The 23,676-nt window shown below is 47.6% G+C and overlaps 1 protein-coding gene across 1 annotated transcript; it reads right to left on the bottom strand.

Annotated features, from left to right (window-relative positions):
• Positions 1 to 5,363: 5,363 nt before the first annotated feature.
• APCDD1L (APC down-regulated 1 like) lies at positions 5,364 to 22,821 on the bottom strand. The gene is made up of 4 exons (XM_059862477.1): positions 22,431 to 22,821; positions 11,036 to 11,147; positions 9,815 to 10,373; positions 5,364 to 7,477 (listed from the first exon to the last, which is right to left on the bottom strand). The coding sequence occupies exons 1-4, from the start codon at positions 22,465 to 22,467 to the stop codon at positions 6,713 to 6,715; spliced, it is 1,473 nt and encodes a 490-aa protein (XP_059718460.1). The 5' UTR covers positions 22,468 to 22,821; the 3' UTR covers positions 5,364 to 6,712.
• Positions 22,822 to 23,676: the final 855 nt, after the last annotated feature.

Here is a 23,676-nt window from a genome sequence, read left to right as displayed (position 1 = left end):
TGCACATGTGAACTTGCAGTTCTTGTCAGCAATTTTACATTGTGGTGTGCACAAGGAATGGATCATTTATGTCTTGGCATACTTGATGTTGCATTGCCAGTGGAAGGAACTGTCATCCCTTTTCTTCAGAAGGCACTTCTGTCTCTTCAGTGGAATGTCCTTCATTTTCAGGCACAATAGTGGCTTCACTGTAGTGCTCTTTATTTGAAACTATATTTCTCTTGCCCTATGTGATGTCCTGAAATTCCACATCCTGAGTTCAGTTTTCTATCTAAAGTGAGGGAAAAAGCACCACCAAAACTCCCTCTGTTTGAAATTAAAGCCCCTGTAAAATAACACTCTGAGGCTCCTGTTTGTTGTGGCTGGGTCACAGCTGCACTGGTGCTGCACTGGTGCTGCACAGAGCCTGGAGAGCCACTGTGCCATGGTTGGGGAATGGGGAAGCATCCCTGGCCCAAGTCCTGGAGTGAGCAAGTTGAGTAGTGACAGGTGGTGGGTGAAATTCAGTTGATGTGTTCGGGATTTGGAGAAGATCAGCTTCACAGAACAAAGTAATTGTGTTTCCACTGCTCAAATCTGCTTAACCATAAAAGTTGGTTGATTAATGGGTTGGGGTTTTTTATGGGATAAATGAAGATTATTTTTAAAATAACACAAGTGGAGCCAGCTAGGAGTCTTGCACGTGGTACTGCAGTGAGCACACACCTGCACACTTGCTGAGTGACTGTGCCTGTCATTCACTCTGCCATTTCCTGTGGCTTCAGTTCCTGTTCAAGAACTAATTTCACATTTGTACTTGAAGAGTAAAACTTTAAAACCTTTACTAAAGTTCCACATAGCTCTCTTTGCCTCCCAGTCCAGGCCTGAGTTTGTCCTGAAGCCTCCACAGAGTGAAAAGTACAAAAGGGACACGGGGTCTGTGAGCACAGAAATGAGGCTGCTTTTCCTTGGAGTAAACTTGAACTTTGGATCTTTCCTCCTGTGATCTGTCATTAGAAAATGGCCTTTTCCAGAGAGCAAAACAAAAGAAGTTAAGAAAACAAATGAATTAAGAAGAAATAATTGAAGCTGTGTATTACAAGTTGACATTATACATCTGGCATTTCTGTTTATGTTTCTGCATTGGTACATTTCATTCTGATTTAATAAGTTCCCAATTTTGTGGGGGTTTTTTTAAAGATTCTGAAGTGCCTATGAAGAACAGCCTGTAGTAAAGTATTGTTCCCAGTTTAGCTGTACTTCATTTTTTTAATCAAATCTTTTTCTTTAGTGGATAAACTCACAAGATTAGAAAAGCCTCTTGAACTCCCTCATGTTTAGTTTGGCAAATGTCCCACACACAATTACCCACAGAGAGCTACTTTTAAAAGACCCTTATTAAGGCTGTACAAAGTCAAGCACTCAGGAGGTAGGAAATGGCAGAACCAGGTTTGTGCTCTGTGAGTTTGGGGAGTACATTGCAGTGTCTGATCATTTCGGGGATCAAAAACTGAGCTGACACTGCTCAGAAATTGTCCAAAACTGCCCAGCTTTGTGTGCCTGGACTTGGAGAACCCTGCTTTCTCTGAAGTTACATGGAAATAGGTTTTTAAAAGTTGAATTTCCAATGTGGCACTGTGGTGTTGGGTGTAACCCATGTGCGTGCTGGGGGAATTCTTTGTGTTCTGCATGTGGATCCCTGTTCTTGACCTGAGCTCCTGGCGTGCTGGGGAGGAACTCGGAGCTGAAGCAGCAATTTCTGTTTCCACATTTCACTGGGAGGCCACACACAAGTGTGATTGGAGCCAGGAATCTCTGCCTCAGTGCTGAGCCCAAAGGAGCATTTCTGTGGGGGCTGGAGGCTCTGCTGCCCAATCTGCCTCCTGCTCTGTTCTGCCTGAGCTGTCAAATCTCACTGCATTCCCTCCCTCAGCGCTTTGGTCCAGGCCAAGTCATCCTTGTTCCTTCCCTGCTCCTTGGCTAAGAAACCTTGCTCAGCCGAGCATCTTTAATGGCTTTGCTTCCCTGCTGCCTCTTTTCCAGCTGGGTCTCTCTCTCCCTGTCACCCTTCCAGGTTTGCTCTTCCCTGCCTGCCTGTCCCAGCCCCTGGCCCAGGGAGCCCCGGGCTGCCTGGCAGGGCTCTCCCTGGCATGGAGACCTGACTGCTCCTGGGTGCCTTTCCCCATCCCACACAGCCACTCACCTCCTGCTTCCTCTTTGTTCTGTCTTCCTCTTCAGTCCCTGGGGAGTTTGGAGCAGCAAGCCTTGTCACCCATCTCCTTTCTGTCTCCAGCTTGCCCCTGCTGTGCCAGTGCAGTGGATTTATTTATAGTGTGGGACAGACTTTGATATTCCATGTGGATTGTTTCTCAAACAAAGCAGTAGCACAATGCTGTTAACGTATCCAAAAGTGCTTCAGATTTTTTTTGTTTCGTTTCATCTGGGAAATCTGGAATGCAGAAATGCATTCTGAGGTATTTTAAACAGGGAGGCATGAAGGTGGGTAATTGGAAAAATAAGTTACTGTTAATTGAGCTGTGTGTCAGACCCAGGACTGTTTGTGTGGCAGACTTGGCTCACACTTTAAACTTCTGCACCTGCTAAAGAAGTAGAAAATTGGAAAGGCAGCTTGTCTGAGGAGATTGTGATATTAAAGAAGGTACTGAAGGCTCAGTCTCAGTGCAGGAAGCCAGAAAATTGTTTGAGACTTGGGAAATTATTTTATTTTTTATTTTTTGAGGGGTTAAGAAATAATAAATCTTCTAAAAAATTATTCCAAGATAAGTGAATGTGGAAGAGTTTACTAAGACACATGTGCCTGTTACCATCAACTTCCAGCACACACTGGCTTGGGTTTTCTTCATGTATTTATTTGTTTTGTGGTAGAAAGGAACCCAGTAGTCAGGATTAAAGCTCCTGGTCTGTATCCTAGACCTGTTTTTCTGAAGCAGTGTTAGACATGAAGGATGAAATTATTTGGTTTGTCTTGTTTATGCCAGATAAAGATAAATGAATGTCAGAAATGAGGTTGGGATCCTGATTGCAGTGGAGCTCAGCAAACAGCCATGTGAGCTGCTAATAAATTTAATTGGTGCTTCAAAAGGGCATAGCTGAGCAAATTTCATATCAGATCTGGAAGTGAGGAGGAAATTAGATGAAAAACTGAAGTAGAATTGACAGTTTTCTAAGTGAAAGGTATTAAATGGCCAAAAAAACAATAATTTTGCAATTGAGAAGGGGGACAACTTTGGCAAACAGCCCATCCTAATTCAGCGATGAAATGAGAGGAAAAATTAGATGGAAAGTTCTATAAAACAAATAAGAAAAAGGGAAGCAGACAGCAATCCATTCAAAATGGGAGTTAGGAAATGTAGAAAATAAGGAAAGCACAACCCAAAGGAAAAGAAAAATGTGGCTTGGAGAGGGTGATGAGGAGCTGAAGTTCAGAGGAAATCTGCAATAGGATAAGAACTGTTAAGAAATAGATGCAGGAGGTAAAACCTAGGGATGGTATAAGAGAACTGGAAAGGTGATGTCATTCCTTAGCAATGCTCAGGATTAAAAATTAACAGTTTTTAATTCAGGAGGCCCAAAAACCTTGATCAGTGTTTGCAAGGGAGGAGCTTGGGGCAGTGTCTGAACTGCTGCTGGGGGCAGTGGCTCAGGACAGTGGGACACCCTGGAAAGGGATGGAAAAGGAGATGGCTGTTCCTGATGGAGCTGGTGTAAGTTCTCTCATTCTGTCCTTTGGGTTCCAGTTCTCTTTGGGATCAGAGTGAGCTGGGTCTGCCAGGGCCCTGCAGAGCTGTGTGTTCCCTGCCAATGACACACTGCTGCAGTTCAGAGAGAACCACCATGAAATGGTTCTGGGATGCCCAGAGGAGGGTTCTGCAGGGACCTGGCAGAGTCTGTGGTTCCAGATCACTGAGGGACACAGGCACAAAGTCACTGCTGATGAAACATTACAGAAATACCCATAGCCAGGACCAGAATGAATAACAGCTCCATGCACATTCCCAGTGCAGTCCCAGGGTAAAAGCCTAATGAATACGAATGTGTTCTTGTTTTTAATTACTGTTAGCTGTAAGTGATTATCCTTCTGTATGTCTCAGCTGGGAGAGTTGGGAATTTTGGATGCAATTTGGATATTTACATTCTACAAGAGAAGCTGAGTAATTGGAATGGATGCAAAAAATATGATTCAGAAATTACTGGTGGAGTGTGAAAATGCCTTAGAGAGGGTGAGAGAAAACTCAGTTGGCTGAGTTTTTCTACCAGAATTGAGACTGTCTTGATTTCAGTGCACTAGTACCTTCACAGGCAGAAAATACTGCACACTGCAGCTCTCTGATCTTAAAAAGCAACACAAGAATCACCAACTGGCAGTCAAAGCCAGGCAAATTCAAATTGGAAAAAGGCACAAATTCTTAAGAGAGAATAACTGTGTAATTTAGGAATGTGTCTTCAAAAACTGTGAACAGAACAATAAAAGTTATGATATTTATGCAAATAGCTCTTCTGTGGGTTTTTTTCCTCTCAGAGGTGTCCTTAGAGGGGGGAAGAGGACAAGAAGGCTCCTGATGAGGTTTCACAGGGCACTTCAGCCAGCAGAGCAGTGGGGCACTGGTGCTGCTGGAGCCAGTGGTGCCTGAGCTGCTGCAGGGCAGAGCCTTCCAAGGGCTTGTTGCTGGCATTGCATAAGTGTGTGATGGTGTGTCACACCACCTTAATCCCATCCCCACCTGGAAAGGATCTGTGGCCTTGTAAGAGCTTTTACACCATGCAGAGCCTGGACACTTGTAAAGTTTAATCCATTTTGGTGCCATGTAAATGAAAAAAAGTATCTGCACACAACTCTGATTTGTGGGGGTAAACGTAGGGCAGGAATTGCCTTGTCCCTCTTCCACCCACGCTCCAGAGGCAGCACAAGGCTGTTCCCTGTTCCTGCCATGGGCATCTGTGTCCTGCAGAACAGGTACCTGTGCTGATGGGAGCCACAGGAGCCTCTCCCTGGGCTGTGGTGAGCACAGTGATGGGAAACTCTTGAAGGAAAAGTTCTGCTGGTGTGTGGCTTACAGGAGGTGCAGCTGAGCTGCCCAGGACTCGCCCAGTTCACAGCATCCTAATGGGAACATCCCCAAGGAGACACCACCTCCTCTGAGATCACTTCAGTTGCCCGTGGATCTCTGTGCAGCAGCAGAGAACAAAGCACAACCAACAGGATTGGAACTAAGATTTACCTGCTGAAGTCTCCAGGGATTAGGGAGGGAACCCAAGGTAAGGCAGCCAAGCCTGGCCCTTTTGTGTATCACCTTCAAGTAGAACTGTTTATGTGCATGACTAATATTGGGTCATGCCTGGAACATGTGAACATGCTGACAACATTTATGTCACAACTGTAATGCATTTAATAAGCTTCTCATTTGAATTATTAATGTACAGATCCCCCCAAAGTATTTTTGTGTTATAAACCCCATAATTTATCTAAGTACAAGCTGCAAGTTCGTAAATACAGCATTAAGAAGGTGGCTATTGCATAGCTGCTTTAACAAAATATCTTTTGTGGATAAGATATATAGGCTTATTTGGAGAGGATTTAGCTGCTGGAGAAGGGCTTCTCGAGGAAGTTATGTGATGCTTAGCTGCAGCAGACAGGGAATATAATTTCATAGTTTGTCCTGCTTGTCAGTAGGAATCAGTTTGACCTGACTGTGCTGTCTGATCTGAGCATCTCTTCAGCTCATTGTTCACCAGAGGCAGATTTATAAAACATCTGTACAGGAATGAGGCTGGAAGTGACACTTTGAGAGGAGAGCTGGATTAACAACTGCTGTGCCAGTAACTGCAAAGGAGGCAGTGGAAATGCATGGCCTGAGAGGGCTGGTGAGGGATCTTCCCCTTCCCACAGCTCATGGTGATGGTGCCTGTGCCGGGCATGGCAGCAGTGACACGGGGACACTGCTGATGGCTCACAGCCAGGCCAGCACTGCACTGGAGAGCTGGGTAACACAGCAGGGATGCAGTGCTGCAGCCAGGGAATGCTGAGGCTTGGAGCTGTGCATAGAAGTGTTTTCCATCTACTGTAATCTATGCCCAGGGTCAGGTGGAAAAGTTGAGCCCTCTGTGAGGGCTGTTCTGGGCATCTCCAAGTGCAAAGACTGTTTGTGGCTCCCTGTGTGTGACATACACAGGCAAAGTGCAGAAAATATCTGTAAACTGCAAGAGGCACGTGAACCGTGCCCTTCTCAAGAACACTTGCTGACTGTTTATTGCTGACTGACTCTGCAGATGAAATTTGCATGAACAGCAAAAAGGAGTGTGATGGGAGGGAACTTAACCTCAAAGAAACTCAGCAGCCAACACTTCGGATGTTTGAATTACATCTGAATCAAGCTCTTGATTAAATCTTAGCAATGTCAAAAGCTCAAAGCAGCAATTTTAATTGATGTCACTTTTTCCCCCCCTCATGTTGCTAAATTATCTGTTGCAATGTGCAGTGCATCCGTGTCAGTACATTAAATTTGCACGCAAAGAGGGGAGATTAGGCAATAAAGCCACAGGACAAACAGTGTGGAGTCAGGCATATCTCCTTGGCTTCATTTGCTATTGGGTGTTTTTAAAAAGTGTTTCCAAATCTGAGTAAAACTGATTCCAGATGTGCTCATTTGGAGGATATAAAAATCACGCTAGCACCAAGATTTATCTGAATTCTGCATTGTACCTGAAGAGATAACTAGTCCCATCTTAAAAACAGAAGTGCTATAAACAATAAAAAGGCCACAGGCAAAGGTTTTAGTGCTTCGATCCCATTAGCATCCTTTCTTCCCACGTATTTCAGACTAATGTAGTTGGAGAATTCCTCTGAGGCTGCAGCACACTGGATCAGAGGGGCCTGGTAGGACGTGGGTCGCTTGTCGGGGCTGTCGGGGCTGGAGCCGTCCGTGGGCCGCTCCCCGATGTAGAGGAGGCTGCGCTCCTGCGTGTCCTGCTCCGTTTTGAACAGTTCGTACTCGGTGTGGGGCAGCTTGATGCCCAGAGCCAAACATCCGTTCGTGGGTGTTATATCCTGCTCCACGCCGGCGCTCCAGGAGCCCGCCAGCCCGCAGCTCCCCGGCTGCGAGGAGTTGAGCATCACCACCGTCACCTGGTCCATGGGCGTCACCCGAGCCTGGGTGACTTTAAAAGCCAGCTCGGTGCCGCCCCGCACCTTGGAGGACGGGATGCCCTGGCTGTAGTGCCCGGAGGCGTAGATGGTGAACGTGGGCTGCCTGCAGAGCGGGTCGGAGTAGTGATAGTAATGCCCTTCCCAGGTGTGGTTATTGCCGTGGAATGTGAAGTACCTGGTGAGGAAGAGCACGGCCGGGCGGACCTCGCAGTGGGTGCTGACCCAGCTGCCGCTGAGCTGCATGGGCAGCGCGGCTCGGGCGGGCAGGATCGGGGGGTGGTGCTCATCGGCCCTGGAGATAATCCCACACGCCGGGCAAGGGTGCACGTGGTGCTGCAGGAGACAGAAAATAACAGTTCTGCCAACTGGGAAGAAAAAAAAAAAAAAGACCAAACAAACCCTTCCAGAATTTTTCAAAAGCTGCGACTCCCCTCGCCCGCAGCAGGGTGCGGAGCTGCGGGGAGCTTGGCAGAGGCTGCCGAGCAGATTAAGGGGATAAAGCGCTGCCCTGCTCTTTGCTATTCTGGTAGCCGAAGGACACCGGGCTGCGCCCTGCGGCCACCCCGGGCCGGGGCTGCTGAGGACAGCCCGGGTAGGAGCCCGGGGCAAGGGCAGAGCCGCAGCCAGGCCGGGGAGCGCTCCCTCGGGACACCCAGGGTGCTCCCCCCCGTCCGTTTCCCGTGGCCAGCTGGGCGAGCATGAGGGCGCTGGGCGGTGCCGAACTGAAGGATGCCGCAGTTTTGGCAATGAAGGAGGCTGTGACACCTGGCCGCGGGGAGCTCTGCGGCTGCAGCACCTCCGGGACAGCCCAAGGTGTTCTGCCTCCCCCGAGCCCCGTTCCTGCCCCTGTTGCCACATCCAGGGATGCGGAGGAGGAGGGAGGGGGACGCGGGGTTTTCCCAGCAGCCAGAACGGGGGAAGGAAACTCAGGGACCCTCTGCAGAAGGAGGCCCTGACCTTCGCTTCCCCGCCGGTGCAGAGCTCTGAGTCAAACCAGCCCTGCCCTGATCCGCTGCCAGCAGGGGTTTTGTGTAGCTTGGAAATTTTTCTTGTACTTCATATATCACAACTGATTTATTTTTAAATAAGCAGGGTTGGAACATTATATAATTTTCTAGAACACGAGCTAATCTTTACTGAACTGTCATAGGCAAGAAGGTTAAATAACTCCGTAGTTAACTGTAGGGTGGGTAATTTACATGCAAGTTGATTGGAGTCTACTGTAATTTAGTCATTTTCAGCTTGCTTTACTGCTACTGTCACAGTAATGAGTGCTGACAGTACACAGTACATTATGGCTAAATAATCCCAGAAGTTGGCAAATATATATGCTCTCCTTAGGCAGGAAATTCTTTGATAATGAAAGGTAATTTGGGGAGAATGGGTTTCTTTAAAACAGATATAAATTTAAGGGGAAAAGAGTGATATTTTCAAAAAGAGAGTTAAAAAGTAATTTCTGACATAGCTGTGTAACTCACCAGCACAGGCAAATGGTTGTCAGTTCACAGAAATTAAAAATTTAAAAAAAAAAAAAAAAAAAAAAAAAAAGAAAAATCCTGTGCCCAATAAAATTATCACTATGGACATGGAGCCAAAACCCTTACTTGCTTAAACCAGTCGTGTGAAGTTATTTCTAATGTATGGCAGCTTCTAATTATGGCCAAGTGGTGACATCATGTGCAGGTCCATTGGAGAGCTGTTGGCTGATTAATTACAGGGCTGCATTCAGAGAGTGAATTTCAGTATCTTTAGGTTTGGTTTTAAATTAACTTTTAAAAGTGTTTATGTTTACCATCTGGTTTTGCTCATATATATGGTTTTGGCCCAAGATAATACAAGTTTAACCAATTTGAGAATGTTACTTTTGAGAGGGAGAGGAGTGTTGCTCTGTGTTTTTCAAAGTTCAGTTGGTGTGGTTCGAGGTGTGGGGAAATGCTGCCCCAAAATAATTTTCTTTTTATTTATTTCCCTTCTATCTGGCAAAGTTCAGAGTGGTTTTTTCACCACCATATTTCTGATTTGATCAGCTTCGATTCAGATGGAATGCTGCTTTCTTGGGAATAACTAAGTTGCTATAAAACAAAACAAAATAGAATAAAAGGCAACCAAAGTCTGCTGCTCAGTTTTATGTATGTCAAAATGGAAGTCTGATTCCCGTGTAATAACATTATTGCACTGGGGGCAAGTTCCTGTGCTACTGGCACTGCAGCAAGGGCTGAAGAGTTAATGGCAGATCCCTTGTTATCCTCAGCTTGGAGCACACCCCAAGGAGCAAGGAGAGGGCAGAGCAGATGAAGGGCAGAGCAGATGAAGGGCAGAGCAGACAGGCTCTAACAATGTGCAGCCTGAAGCCTTCACTGACTTTGGTGCAGGAAACAAGGAAAATGCATTTCCTAGGAAAACACGGCCAAAAGAAAGCTGGTAGCTCCAGGCCCATGTCAGTGCAGGCTTGTTTCCCATGTTGGCTTTGCTGAGCTTTCACCCACCCTGGTCCTGTCCTCTCGGGAAGGCAGAGGGTGAACCCCGCACCCCCCAGGTTCCTGCCCTGCTTCACCCGCGTGTCCTTAGGACTGCGGGGGCCAAGTGCTGCAAGGTGTGACTGGAACAGCCAGGGAATTGCTGGCAAGGCCCTGATGCAGCGAGGGGACCGTGCAAAGGCCTCATCCTTACCAGGGCGCTCTGCAAGGGGCGCTGGTAGCCGGTGGGGCGGTAGTGCAGCCTCTCCCCCCAGTCCGTGTGGATGTCCCCCAGGTAGAGCTCCTCCACCAGCCGGCTCCCGCTCTGCTGCGGCTGCAGCAGCGGCTGGAAGTGCCTCTCCACTCTCAGCAGGCTCAGCTCGTGCATGGCGAAGCCCAAGGCCGCGGTGCAGTCGCGCTCGGTCTTGGCGCTCAGCACCTCGTACAGGGCTCCGGGAGCCCAGGAGCGCCCCGGGGGCAGGAACCCGCGGCAGCCCTCGCCAGAGGTCTGGTTGATCCAGGAGGCCACTTCCCGCATGGCCTTCTGGCTGTGGAACACGATGCCCACTTTGTGGAGGTGGTAGTCAGCCTCGGTGGCGCCGCGGGTGATCCAGGAGGCCTGGCGCAGCCGGAGCTTGCCCTTGATGACCAGCGAGTAGGAGGGGTCGCGGCAGGACGGGTCCCGGTAGTAGAACTGGAGGGCCTTGAAGAGCCGGTTGGTGTAGAAGAGGTAGGATCGGGTCAGGAACTCGGGCCCCGGCCGCACCTCACACCTGTGGGGAAGGCAGCGCTGAGCCACGGCAGGATGGAGAGAAATCCCTCCCAGGGCAGCCGGGGTGCGGGAGAGGGCGAGCAGAGCTGGGAGCAGCTTCCTGGGCAAGAGCCTCCCAAACATGGTGGCCACCCATGGGTGGCTTTACAGTCTGGGCATCAGCTACTAAAATCTGAAAGTGATGGACAGAGGCCTTACACTTCAGGCATGTCCGCAGAAGGAGTGCAGAGAGCAGAGGAATCAGGGCTGCTCTGCCCATCTGAGCTGCACCCCGATGGGAAATGGCAGGTGGCTCCAGGGACACCCAGGGGTCCCAGCCCTCCTCCAGATGGGAATGAGGGCTTGGGGAAGGGGAGAAGGAAACCCTCGTCTTGCTGCCGGACAGTTTGCTGTGCTGAGGGGCTGGGGCCTCTGAGGGTCCATTCTGAGGTCTTCCGGGGTCTGGAGGTGCCTTCCCAGGAGAACGAGGTGGCTTACCCGGGGTGTTAAGGGCGAGTTCCCAGGGATCTGGGGTGCTTTGAGATGGATGTTCCTTCCCAAGGTACGAGGTGTCTTCCCCGTGGTTTTAGGGGCGCATTATCAGGGGAGGGGGGCGAGTTCCCAGGGTGCTGGGGTGCCTTCCCGGGGTTTGGGGCGCATTCCCGGGGTGTGGGGGTGCCTTACCCGGTGGAGACCCAGCGCCCCTCCAGGCGGGGCGGCAGCCGCGCGGCGATCCCGGCGCTGTCCTGCAGGTGGCGCAGCTGCTGGCGGCAGCGCGGCTCCGCGGCCGCGCAGGCTGCGGGACACGGGGGAGCGGGGTCAGCTCTGCGGGGCAGCGCGGAGCGGAGCCCCCCGAGCGCCCAGCCCCCGACCGGACAATGAACGGACCCCGCTCAGCAGCAAACCCTTAGCTAAGGACACAGGGCGGTTTATTTCACTCAAGTTTTCCGACTTGAGTTTCATCTAAATCCAACTGGTTTTTAGATGAAATCTTCAAATAACACGGAGCACTCTTTGTTCGTGTTCTTCCCCTCTCATGCTATTGTTGAGGCAGTGGCTGGAACGGGGAATTACAGCATGGGAACGCTGGCCTCGCCTGTCGCCCGCCATAAGGACAGTAATTCTGTCACTTACCTCATTTCCCATAACAACGGATGTTATTGGCTTAGGGAATGTGTGAACACTCGGCTAAATCCTGAAGACCTTTGCATGCACGCACACATATGTACATATATTCCCATACGTTATTCACTCTTTGCTTAAGCACTCTGTGGCACTCATTGCAGGCTTGCTTCTCTAAGAAACTTGGGATTTCCCTCTTCATGGCACCGCAGAATGAGCTGTTGGTGAAGCTCCTCCCGAAACCCCACTGATTCTCTGTGGTACAACTGACCCCGGTCCCAGTGGAGCTCAGACCAGCCAGGGTTTTATGAGCCCAGATGGGGTTCGTTTGCTCCAGCTGTACTTTGCATTTTACCCAGGAGTGTGCTGGACATTTTGAAGCCAACTTTTATTCACTCCATACCAGTGTTAAGACACAGGTTGCTTTCCAGCTTGCTTATCAGCTGGAACAAAAGATCCAACATCTATGTGTCGCCTTCCCACAGAATGAGGATGTAAAAGGTTTGCACACCCGTGCCTCAGTCAAGAAGATGAACACACAGAGTCACAATATACAAGCTCTGGACCAAGTCAGGTGGGAATTCAGTAATTAAATGTCTGCTATGCAAGTCAGAGGCTCCTGGAGAGGGAGCCCCACTAAAACCCCTCTAAAATGAGAGGGAATCCCACTCAATAACTTCAGACCTTTATCTGATGAACAAATTCAGCCAGTTCACTATGGTGCTGCCATTTGTGAAGGCTTTACAGGTCACTTGAAATGTATTTGCGTGGACTTGAGCACACAAAGCCTGAACTACCACAAAAGGAATAAACACATGGAAAGGGAAGCCCCCAGTGAAGATGGAGAGCAGTATCCAAAGGCCAGGGAAACCAGCCTTGCATTTTCTGGTACCTCACCCTGGAGTGTATGAAACAGCTGGAAAGGCACATTATTAGAGTGCAGGGCTCTTTTGGGAACAGACTCACAACTGCACTGCTCTTACCATCCTTAAGGGCTGGATGAGGTGAGCAGGCACAGCCAACTCCTTCACAATTGCTTGCACTCATGCTTCCTAAAATGCAGTTCCTGTGATTCTTCATATGAAAATGGGAAAATATGGGATGACAAAACCCACTGCTACTAGTTAAACCTCTAATTTGGCAGCTGCAGCATGTGTGAGGCTGCCCCATGGGTGCCTATTTAGGAGAGCCATTAGGAGCTGGGGATCTGTATCCTCACCCCAGCTTTGCCATGACTTTACTCTGTGGTCCTGTGTGCTCCATTCTCCCAGGGCTTTTTTTAAACTCACACTCAGAATATGCCAAGATTCATTTGACTGCCCTAAGTGGCCTAAATTCTGGAGAGTCATCAGAACAAGAGCAGTCCAAACTGAACCACACTTCAAACAAACACAATATTATTATCCTAAAGAATATAGTAAACTAAAAAATAACTTTATTTGTATTAGAGGTAATAATGGACATAAGGGTCAGATTTGGTCTTGCCCATAACCACAGAAAGACTCTAGAGGTATCAGTGCAGTCTATAGATACATAGAATGCAGCTATAAAATATACTCAATATAACCCAGTCAACTCACAAACTGAGCTCTGTGTATGTTTATTGCAGCAGAAGCTTCAATATCTCGCTGAACCCTTCGTGCTACTCTTGGCAGAAACACTCATAGTCTACATTGTTTGGGAGCAAAGACACTTTGGCAATGCAAGCACTGCATTTTGACACATTCAATACAAAAGGGAATTTTTATAATCAGGATCAAACTTCATGGGGAAAGAAAAAAAAAAAAAAGAAAAAAAAAAGCCTCCAGAATGTAAATATTTGACATGATGGGAATTCCTAGGGATTTTGTCTTACTTAATTGTGCACGAGACTCCAAGCTGGATGCATCCTCAAACCAAAAGCTATTGGCTTGCGTCCAAAATTTGTGGCTGCTTTTTTCTTTCTCAAATACTCCAGCCCCACCAGATCCAAACATCCTTTCAAGCTGGAAAAGTTTAGTCCCAGACCTAAAATCTGTAGTTAGAGCACCTCTCTTTCCAAGAGCAGAGCAAAGTGGCTGTCACTCATATGTCACTCTGTTACTCAGCCCCTGGTAAAGCGCATCAGAGCAGCTCCTCTTTCTTTAGAGAGACACAAATTAACTGCTCTATAGAGTTCTCAGGCAGGAGGAAGGAATTATTCACAATTCATCTTCAAGACAAAAATCCTCATTCATAGGAAAATCAAAAAAAAGGCCTGTGATCTGTCCCCCTCACTCGCTCTGCCGTGCGTCTGTATCGATTGACCACAAGCATTTCCAGAGAGCTCCCCAGCACAGCCCTTAGACAAAACAGAGGCTTTCCCCAGCTTTCCAGGGTGTGCTGCATCCCAAAGACCTGCCCAAAGCCTCAGAGCAAGGGGCTGCACAAGGCAGGGAGTGGCAGAGCCAGGGACTGCTCGTCACTGCCATCAGCACAAAGCAGACCAAGCCTGGAGCAAACAGCACCAGCAGCAGCTGCTGACCAACCATTCCACCCTCACTTGTATAAACCACTTTCAGGAAAATCAGATCCATGGCATCAAATTGACAAGAAGGGCAGAACTGGAAATTCTCAAATTCTCCTCCCAGTAAATTGTTGGTAAAATTAAGGTAGAAGATTTCAAGGCAACAGCCAAGTCTGGAAATGAGAGCCTTGAGCTACACAAGAGCTGTGTGCTCCAGATGCAGGGCCACTTCTCACTTCTAAAGGAAAAAACCATCAACCAAGAGAGAAATACTGTCGTATTCCTCCTTGGAAACAAATCTTGTTTGTGCTCCCCCAAGCAGATTGACTCTGGAAAAAAGCAAAGTTGAGTCACACATCTGTTTCTTCATAAATGGAGGAGAAAATGCATATATTACAGTTTGCAACAAATTAGTTACTGTGGATCAGCTCTTCTCCAGAGCTAGATTGTTTAATCTGTTACATGTTATTGCCTCCTATGGCCAGAATTTATCATTCCCATTTATAATTCTAATGTTTCACTTAGTCACCCATTCATAGGGATAAGATCAGGGCCTGAAGTAATGGAGCATTACACATTTCTTCATTTAGAGATGACATAAAACCTTTGATATTTTCTGAGGAATGTTCAGACTGGAAAGAAATAGGTGATAAGAAATGTATCAATGTATTTTGCATAAGTGAATTATGCTTTTCCACACAGACCTCATTAACACAGCAAAACAGTGTTTCTTTAGCATTTTTCTCTCCTGAGAGCACACAGAATGGATTTTGGGTTAGCCACTAAAGGAATAAGAATTCTTTTAGGAGCAAACAAAATGGTTGTATTTAGCAAATCAATTTTTCTTGCATTTGTGTGGAGATTAAGTTAGTGGTGCCTTTAATTCACTCAGAAAAAGGCATTCTCAAGAGAACAGCTCTGTGGGAAGAGATAAATTTTATATTATAATATGATAAAGTTATAAAATTTAAATATAACCCACTGGGGATGGAAAACTGTATCGCAGCAGAACCTTGCATTTTGCCTATATGCAAACTGAACACAGCTCAGGACAGGACTTAAGCACACGCTTAAGTCTAATTGGCTGCAGTGAAACTTAAGCATGTGCTTGAAATTAAGCCAGTGCATGAGCATTTTTCCTGATTAGTAATGCCTCCCTGAACTGAAGCCAGAATGTGGTCAAGTGGTTGAGGGACGATGCCAGTGCTTTCACTGGAGCACTGTTTGGTTTCTGGAAAAGTATTTCTATTATTCATCCCTTCTTTTATTTGTCTGTAAAATGGGTATATTCACATTTAGCTGTTTCACCATTCTGGTGCTCAGTTCATGATATTCATAAAATGCTTTGAATTCACTAAATGTTTCTCAGTTATGCCCTCAAGGCTGTTGCAGTAACTGTATTACCCATGAACTATCCTTGCAGAGCATCACCCTGAGTTTCCTCTGCACAGCTGAGCATAATCACACATGAAATCCTGCAGATCCTAAGAGGAAACTCAAAAGTCCCAAGTAGTTTGGGATTTTAGAGAAGTTTTCAAAACATACTTTCACCACATACATTTAGCACAATGGCATATGAGCTCAGACATCCCATTCCATGGTTTTAGCCTGGCTTTGTTCTAAGGCTGTGAGCACTGCCTGATCTGTCTCATATCCAAAATTAAAATAGTGAAGGGCTTGTGGTGAGTTGCCTGGGGGTTTTAAAGGCACTAGAGAAGTAAATATTTTGCTCTTGGAATAATGGAATTATGTATTTTTCTTGTTAAGTGTCATGTCCAGCAACAGATGACAAGACAGATGGGATTTGTGGTAGGGAAGGGGAGGAAGGAGAAGTACTCCAAAGATCTTCTTCAGTATAAACCACATTTAAATAAAATGGCTTCTTAAAACTGCCTCTCTGGCTGTTTACCCCAAAGACAACCAAGCCTTACACTATAAAGGGGATTCAAGGGCTTGATCCCAGTTCTACTGGAGTCTGTAAGTAGGAAATGTCTCATCAGCACCTTATTCAGAAGATGCCCCTAAACTGACAGTAAACATTCTGATTAAGGAAAGAAGGAGAAATGGGATAGGGAGAATCACAGAATGGTTTGGGTTGGAAGGGACCTTACAGATCATGATATTCTCAAGTGGGATGAACTATGCTGGACATGTAAGAGCTGGCACAGAGGACTTGTGGTGACAAAATAAAGCCCAAGAGCCAGATGTGAGTCCACCCTCCCAAGAGCTCTCCTGCAGATCATGCTCACCAAAATACCACTCTTTTTTACACAACAGAGCTCTACTCACAATATCCCTGCTGTCCTGACAGAGACAGGAGCCATTTCACTTCATGTTCCTCCTTCTCACCCCCAGATGTTGCACAGACTCAGACCAGTCTATGCTTCTTCTAGAGCTAAACTGGCCAGTGTCAAAAGATTTACTGGAGAAAAGAGCAGCAATTCCAGGCAGCCCAATGGCCCCAGCTGGCCCAGCCACTGTGGTCAGCTCAGAGGTAACTGTCCTTTAGCTCAGAGCCCATCCTGCTGCCAGCCCTGCACTGGGCAGCCCAGCCAGGGACAGGAGAGAGGGCAAGGGGGTTGAGAAGGGGGTTCTGCTGTGAGCCAAAATCTGAGAACTCACAGCATTAACATACCATGACTTGTGTTAAAGTCTGATCAGTTTAACTCTGATTGCCATGTAAGTTTGGCACAGGTAAATATGTAACCAAAACCCAAAAGAAAACAAAGGAAAGAAAGGTTATGTTAGAGCCTTTTTACTTGAGAACTGCTGAAAGACTGAATTTCAGTTTGGTGAGATAGGTGAGACCACAGTGAGATCTCTAACTCCCTGGGTGCCTAAACAGTGAGAGGCTGGGGAGAGCACATGGGGGGAAGCATTTGTTTTCCAAAACAAAAACAAGGCTGAACAATACCCCAGCATACCATCATGACTCAGTTAAATTCTAACCAGAATTCACATTCTTACCAAATGGCAAATATTACATCTATATTCTTTAATTCAGATGAGTCGGAAACCCAACAGAATAACCAGCATATGGATGTGAAATTAATGCCACACTGTTGTTAGGAATGTATAGAGCACCCATGCAGGTTTTGGCAGCACCCCTGAACCCCTGCACGGCACTTTATTAGTGGCAATCATGGCCATTTGTAATAGTGATGGCTAAGCATATTTTTTCCTGGAGTGCTTTGAAGAGCAGAACCAGTAATCAGCCATGGCTTGGCTATAAAATGTCAACCTCATTTCAAATGTCTAAATCACTCACATGGACCAAGAGTGCAGAGAGGACCACCCACCACATAATATTAACATAAATACAGCATTTACCCAAAGCAAAATGAGCAACTGGAACTGGCGGGAGTTGAGAGTAGAACAACAAAAAATGATGAGGGGGTGGGAGGGATTGAGTTACAAAGGAAGATTAAAAGAGCAGAGTACATATAGCCTGGCTGAGCAAGATGGATATGATAACAGCCTATAAATATTCACAAAGCACAAACACCAAGGAAAGGAAGGAATTCCTTGCAGTGAATAAAAGGATTCTGTTGGGAGTGAATGAAGAGAGGAAAAACATGTGGCTTGTATGTCAGAGTGAACTTCTCGAGACACAATGTAGTAGGCAACCTAAGTCCACTTGCTTGGCAGGATTTGAGGGATTGAGCAAAGCATTAGTTCATCAGGGAACAACCCACTCTTGGCAGGGAGTTGGCGGGATAATCTGAGTGGCCTTTCAGTATCCCACTGCTATGGAGCTGTCCCAGTTCCCTGCTCCCATGGGGGACAGCTGCTCTCCTGTGTAAGCACATTGTTCACTGTCCTGCTCTTCAGAATCCCTGCCTGGCCTCCATGGGACTAGAAATGAGGGCTGGATGCACAAAGGCATTTAGGGATGTAGAGACCTAAGCAATGGCAATAGGTACTAAACTGCTGGACTCAGCTGGGAATCCCAGCAGGTCCCTGCCATGTCAAGTACTCATTGCTGAAAATCTAAGTCCAGGAAATTAGGTTATAAACCTACTAAAGCAAGAACAATCCTTTTGTTCTCTCTTTATTTTGCACCTAACACAACAGGACTTTTGGCGCTGCTGCAAGGATACTGTTTATAGTAATAAAAATAGGATCTAATAGGATCTAATATTCTGAGGCTACTTGGCTCCTGCAAAGCCAAGGATGAGAAGGGCATTCAAAAGCAGTCATAGCAGAAGGCATCCTCAGGAAAAAAGCTCTGCAGAAAGAAGGGAAACTGATCCAGAGCCCACACCAGCAATACACACACATTTAACTTAGAGCCACAAGTGACCACAGAAAAAGGTTACTTGTTCAGCTGGAGCACAGAATTAAAGTTACTTCTAACATGTGTTTTGGGGTCTGGGTGTGGTTTCTAGATAGCCTGAAATTTCAGTCTACTGTTTTGCCTGTCCACATCAGCCAAGTTTTGATGCATTCCAGTTCTCCTAAACTCTGCCGACAGATGCTAAAATCAGAGCTGACATTCAGCCTACGTGCTGCATAATCTAATAACAGGACTTGTGCTACTCAAAACTAACAAACTCTGGGAGCTTTTCTGCAGCAAAACCTTGCTGTCATTTATATTCTCATCTGTCTTTTCCAGGCAGCCTAACTGGGAAATATGATTTTTTTTTTTCCCTGAAAAGCTTTAAAAATAACATGTCATTGTGTTTTTGTATCAACAGGGGAGAGCCAAGCCATAACTTGCTTGTCCAGCACTTGTGGATTTAGTGAGAGTGTGAACAAGGTGAATCCAATTGTCTCAGTGGGGAGCTTGGTGCATACATTGATCCCAGAGTGCCAGGAGAAAGCTGCTTCCAAAGACCACAGTCTTGGAGTTAGACAAGGCCAAAATATCACACATTTGTCAATGTTTCTTATTAACCCAGGAGAAACCGTGGGGGACTTTTTCAGTGCTTGACATACACTCAAGTTGAAAGCATTATTTTAAAATCTAAACTCAAGCAAATCTCTTCAAGCACTCTGTGGTGAGACTTCTCCTGTTGATTTATGTCCCCTCACACCAGCTGTAAGCAGAGCTTGCACCAATCCAAATATCAGTCTAACAGTGCCACAGGAGCTGAGCTTCTTTGCAGCATTCAGTTTCAGGCTGAATTCAAACTGTGATGATTCAATAAGCTATTCACTGAAAATGAGAAAACACCACTATGAAAGCCACAATTATCACACCATCACCCTACTAAAACTCAAAAATAATGATGGATTTCAACCCTCTTATCACTTAACACCCTGAAGCCCTGGCATTTCAAATAGATATTAGAGCTTCTTTTCTAAGACACAGAAACAGAACTTCTCTTATTTTGCATTTTAAACCATGAGACCTTTTAACTCCTTAAAGAAAAAAACCCACAGATTGTAGCTTACTAACCCTTCAGATCTTACACAAATTAAAATGGGAAGAGAAGGAGCTGTTCTATGAATCATATCTTCAGTTTCTGGCAGCACTCTTAGCCTACAGAAGAAGGGTTACACACTGAAATTCTCACGTTCTCACTGTCAGTTTCTTGGGATTATTATATCTGAGATACACCATCTTAAAATCAGGAAGTTTTTTCTTTCATACCTTTATCTTCCTCAGCAAATGAGTAAGAAATCCAAAGCACTTGTGTAAGAGCATTGTATAGGTGCTTCCTAATGTTGAGGTTGGTTTTAGCAGTGATTGTATCTCACCCATGAAAGCATTGTCTTTATAGATGACATATGCTCTGTTGTGGGGAAACACAGGATCCCACTGAAAGCAAAACCTCTTTCCAAACTTTGTTCTGCCAGATGCAGCCTCCCCTAGCACTGGATTCCAGCTTTGGTTTTCTTCACAGCAATTTCTGGCTTTTGAAAATCTCCTTACTCAACAATTTGTGCTTGTGGGGAAAATATAGAAACCACACAATATTTTTTTCACTTGTGCTTTTTTTTGCCTCTCAGCCCTGTTTTTATCTATATCCATATAATTTGAAACGTGGCTAACCCTATAATTATTGAAAGAACAAATAGAGTTATATCACACAATCCAGCATAGCACATTAGTTGTTGATTTTTTTTGGCCTGAGAAATGAAGAATAATAACCACCAACTTGGTAAAAAAAATTAGCTAAGTAAACATTAACCAAATAAATATTTGAACCAAAGACAATGATGTTGGTTTAGTAGTAAGAACAGATATATTATTGTGTAGATAGACACACATCTCTTTGCTGAGTGGTGTTCTATCACTTATGGGATTCTCTTGCTAATCTCTTAACTGAATGCAACTGGTGATCTTATTTTACCTCAACATTGTCACTTTCAAACTTAAAAATAAACATTGAAAGCAAGAATAGATTTTTTATGTTAAAACCACGTAGGAGAAGCTACACATGAAAAATATCAGTGCGGTGTTATTGGAATGTACAGACTTTCATGAAAGCTTAGGTAAAAGTCAGCAGGTCTCTGGGGACATTTCCAGGAATGAGTGATTCTTTTCTGGAGGAGACTCCAAAGTCAGATCCAGTTCCTAACTGAAGTGGTTTTTCAACTAATTATGCACTGGTGTCATGCTCATGCTAATGTTCAGCCTTATGCAAAATGCAGAATGCTCGTCTTGCTCACAGTGAGCAAAGCTTGCTTTGATTTTAATGAGTTCTGGGTCTGCCTTAGGTATTTAAACAGTTACTTTGAGGTTCAGTTTCTGTTCTTACTGAAATCAATGGAAATTCTCTCACTGACATCAGATGCAAGAAGCAGAGAGTTTAGGTTAGAGCAGACTAAGAGAAACTGCACGAGGATTTAAGAAATAATTATTCTGATTAGACTTCAGTAAGTAAACTTACATAATGCAGTATAACAGATCCCTGAGCAGAGCAACTTGAGCTAGTAAGATACTTAGAGGATTCATATTTCTCAGCTTTATTTTGCAAACACATGACAAAGATCCCACGTAAGGAGAACAGGAAAGTAACTCTACAGAAGTGCCCTGCTCAGAGATTTCTTTCTATAGTTTGGTCCTTTACACTTAATGCAAGTAATGTCCAATAGCTGTCACTACACAGTTCTTTTGCCTTGATCACTAAGCCCTGAGCTGGGGAGGCGAGCCAGTGTGGTATTTGCTGCCCAAAACCTCAGATGAGTGAACTAAGTGGTAGAAAGAGCAGTAGAAACCAGGAGTCTGGATTTTCAGTGTCCAGACTGCACAGGGCCCTCAGGGACATCCTCCCACCCTTCCTTTCACCTGTCCCTTCTGTTCAGGAGTCTCAACCAAGGATCTTCTCTGCATTTCCTAGGAAAATACTGTCTGAGGATGGAGGAGTTTCCCTCAGACTCTGCTCTTTGTCGTAAACAGAAATTATTTTGTGTATTTTTCACAACACAGTTGCCTTTGTTTTCCCATATGGCCTCTTAAGCCAGAACCTTTTCTTCTGAAACTGCTCCAAGAACCGTGGGGTTGAAAGATGCCTTTCTGAAAGAGAGCTGCAAAGATGCAGCTTGTGCTGCTCTGCGAGTCTGTCTGCACAGTTGGGGCTCAGAATCACGTCCCTGGAGCAGGAGGCTACTTGTGAGGTTGCCCCTTGCTAGAGCAGGTGCTGGAGCCTCCCAAGGAGAATTTCCAGCTCCAGTGCAAATCACCTCTAAGCCCTTCCTGCCGCGAAACTCTGCTCGATGCTCTCCGTGCACCACACGCGGGACAGGAACGAGTTGCGGTGACAAAGGAGATGTCCGACTGCCTCTGCCAGCACCTCCCTGGGCAGCTCAGCACCGGACCGCCAACCCTTCTGGCATCCCTGCACGGCACTCACTCCTTCGGAAAAGGCTTCAGGGGTTCTGTCCCCGGTCCCAATCGCACAGCTCGGGGGCAGCAACCCGGGGCTCCGGGGCGCTCCCGCCCGTCGCTGCCCCGGCGAGCGGCGGTGGGGCTGCGGAGCTCCCGGCACTCCGCGGGCGCACGGCGGGGAAACCCTGCCCGGGCCGGGCGGGCACCGAAGCTGAGGGAAACCCTGCCCGGGCCGGCGGGCACCGAGGGTGACCCGGGCAGGGAGCGACGAGCGAGGAGCTCCGGGCGCCAGGTGCCTCTGCCCGGGCGGGGGCACCCTGGGCTCCCCGTCGCGGCGCCGGCCCCACCGAGACCCGCCGTGCGACTTCCTGCTGGTCCCGTCGCCCCCTCCTCGCCGCTTCTTTGCACCCTCTTCGCACTCCCCTTACATTTTCCTGCATCCTCCTCCCCAGTCCGCTGCGCTCTCCTCGCACACTTCTTTGCACACTCCTCGCTGTCCCTCTGCACTCCCCATAAAGTCAGTCCCGTTGCATTCCAACCCCTTGCACCCTCCTGCCCGCTCCTGCCCCTTCACTGTGCCCGGATGGGTGAGGAAGGTGACGGGGAACCTCAGGAGGGTACGACCCCGACTCCGCCACCCGCTCGCCCTCCCGTAATCTCGCCGCGGGACGGCACCGGCCGCCGGTGGCACCTACCTACGAGCAGCCCTGCGAGCCACCAGCACCGGACCATGGTGCCCGCTGTGTGTCTCGGCCAGAGGCGCGATCGCCGCCTGTGCCCGCGGAGCTCAGCGGGGCGCGGCGCCCGGCGGTGCAGCCATGGGCCGCCTCCGGCGCTCCGGTGCCCGCGGCGGCGGCACCCCGGCTTCAGCCCGCAGGCGTCCTGCTGAGCCCGAACCTTGCGAAAGGATAAAGGGGGGGCGAAAAAAGAAAACTATATCTTTTAAAATAAAGCACCGCAGCCCACCCCGCCTTCGCCGCGGAGCGCGTCCCCCCGGCTGCTGATGGCTTTAATGGAGCTTGGCAGCCACAGGTTCCCGCTGCCAGAAGAGGTGGAGACTCCGCCGCCTGCGCCCCACATGCGGCCGCGCACCGCACACGCGGGGGAGGAGGAGGAGGAGAAGGAGGAGGAGAAGGAGAAGGGCAGCCCCGGCCCGGCACCACAGATCGAGGTGGACGCTTGCCTCAGGACTGGCGCTTCTCCCTCAGGGACCGGCCCCACCTCACCCGACCTGCGGTCGTTGGGCTGTCCTGGCCCCCGAGGTCTTGGAGGCCCTTGCGGGGTGCCGGCCAGGTCTGCGCTGTGGGAAGCCATGAGGGGATCGTCCCTCTATCCTGACACCATGAGGGGATCGTCCCTCTATCCTCACGCCGTGAGAGGATCATCTCGTTAGCCCCGCTCCGTGAGGGGATCGTCCATGCCATGAGGGGATCATCCCTCTATCCCCAGGCTATGAGGGGATCATCCCCATGCCCCACACCACCATGGGATCATCCATGACGGGGTTGTCCCCACATCCCCACAGCCTGGTTCTCCTGCCCACTGTGTCCCTGGCACCCTCAGACCCTTCATTATCACCAGGGTCATCAAAAGAATGGCGTAAATCCCTTAAAAATCCTCTCAACAGAAAAAATACGGGACCCTTTGAGTGCAGGTCAGAATGCCCACCTGAGGTGGTGCTTGCCCATGCCAGCCATTCCCTCTCCAGTCCTCAAACCAGGCCTGTGGGACAGAGCTGCAACTGACAAAGGACTCAGAATCAGCTCTTGGCATGAAGCAAAGCACAAATCTGAACTTAGATGTGTCTGGGACAGAACAACATTTTCCTTTGTTTCCGTGAGTATCGATGAACCATCTTGTTCTCTCCCTTTGAGCACATAAACAATGTGTGTGTCCCGTAGTGTGAGGGCCGGGCTGCCTTTGGAAGCAGTGAGGGAAGAG

The sequence above is a fragment of the Haemorhous mexicanus genome, chromosome 18 (genome assembly GCF_027477595.1).
Source record: "Haemorhous mexicanus isolate bHaeMex1 chromosome 18, bHaeMex1.pri, whole genome shotgun sequence".
Taxonomy (NCBI): domain Eukaryota; kingdom Metazoa; phylum Chordata; class Aves; order Passeriformes; family Fringillidae; genus Haemorhous; species Haemorhous mexicanus.
This window is presented reverse-complemented; position numbering and strand designations above follow the sequence as displayed.

Excerpts from the sequence above, each read along its gene's own strand:
- APCDD1L (XM_059862477.1), bottom strand. The coding sequence starts at position 22,467 with ATGGTCCGGTGCTGGTGGCTCGCAGGGCTGCTCGTAG. Across the intron at positions 11,148-22,430 it reads GCTCGCAGGGCTGCTCGTAG|CCTGCGCGGCCGCGGAGCCG; the intron begins GTAGGTGCCACC and ends CGTGTCCCGCAG. Across the intron at positions 7,478-9,814 it reads GCCCCTTGCAGAGCGCCCTG|CACCACGTGCACCCTTGCCC; the intron begins GTAAGGATGAGG and ends TGTCTCCTGCAG.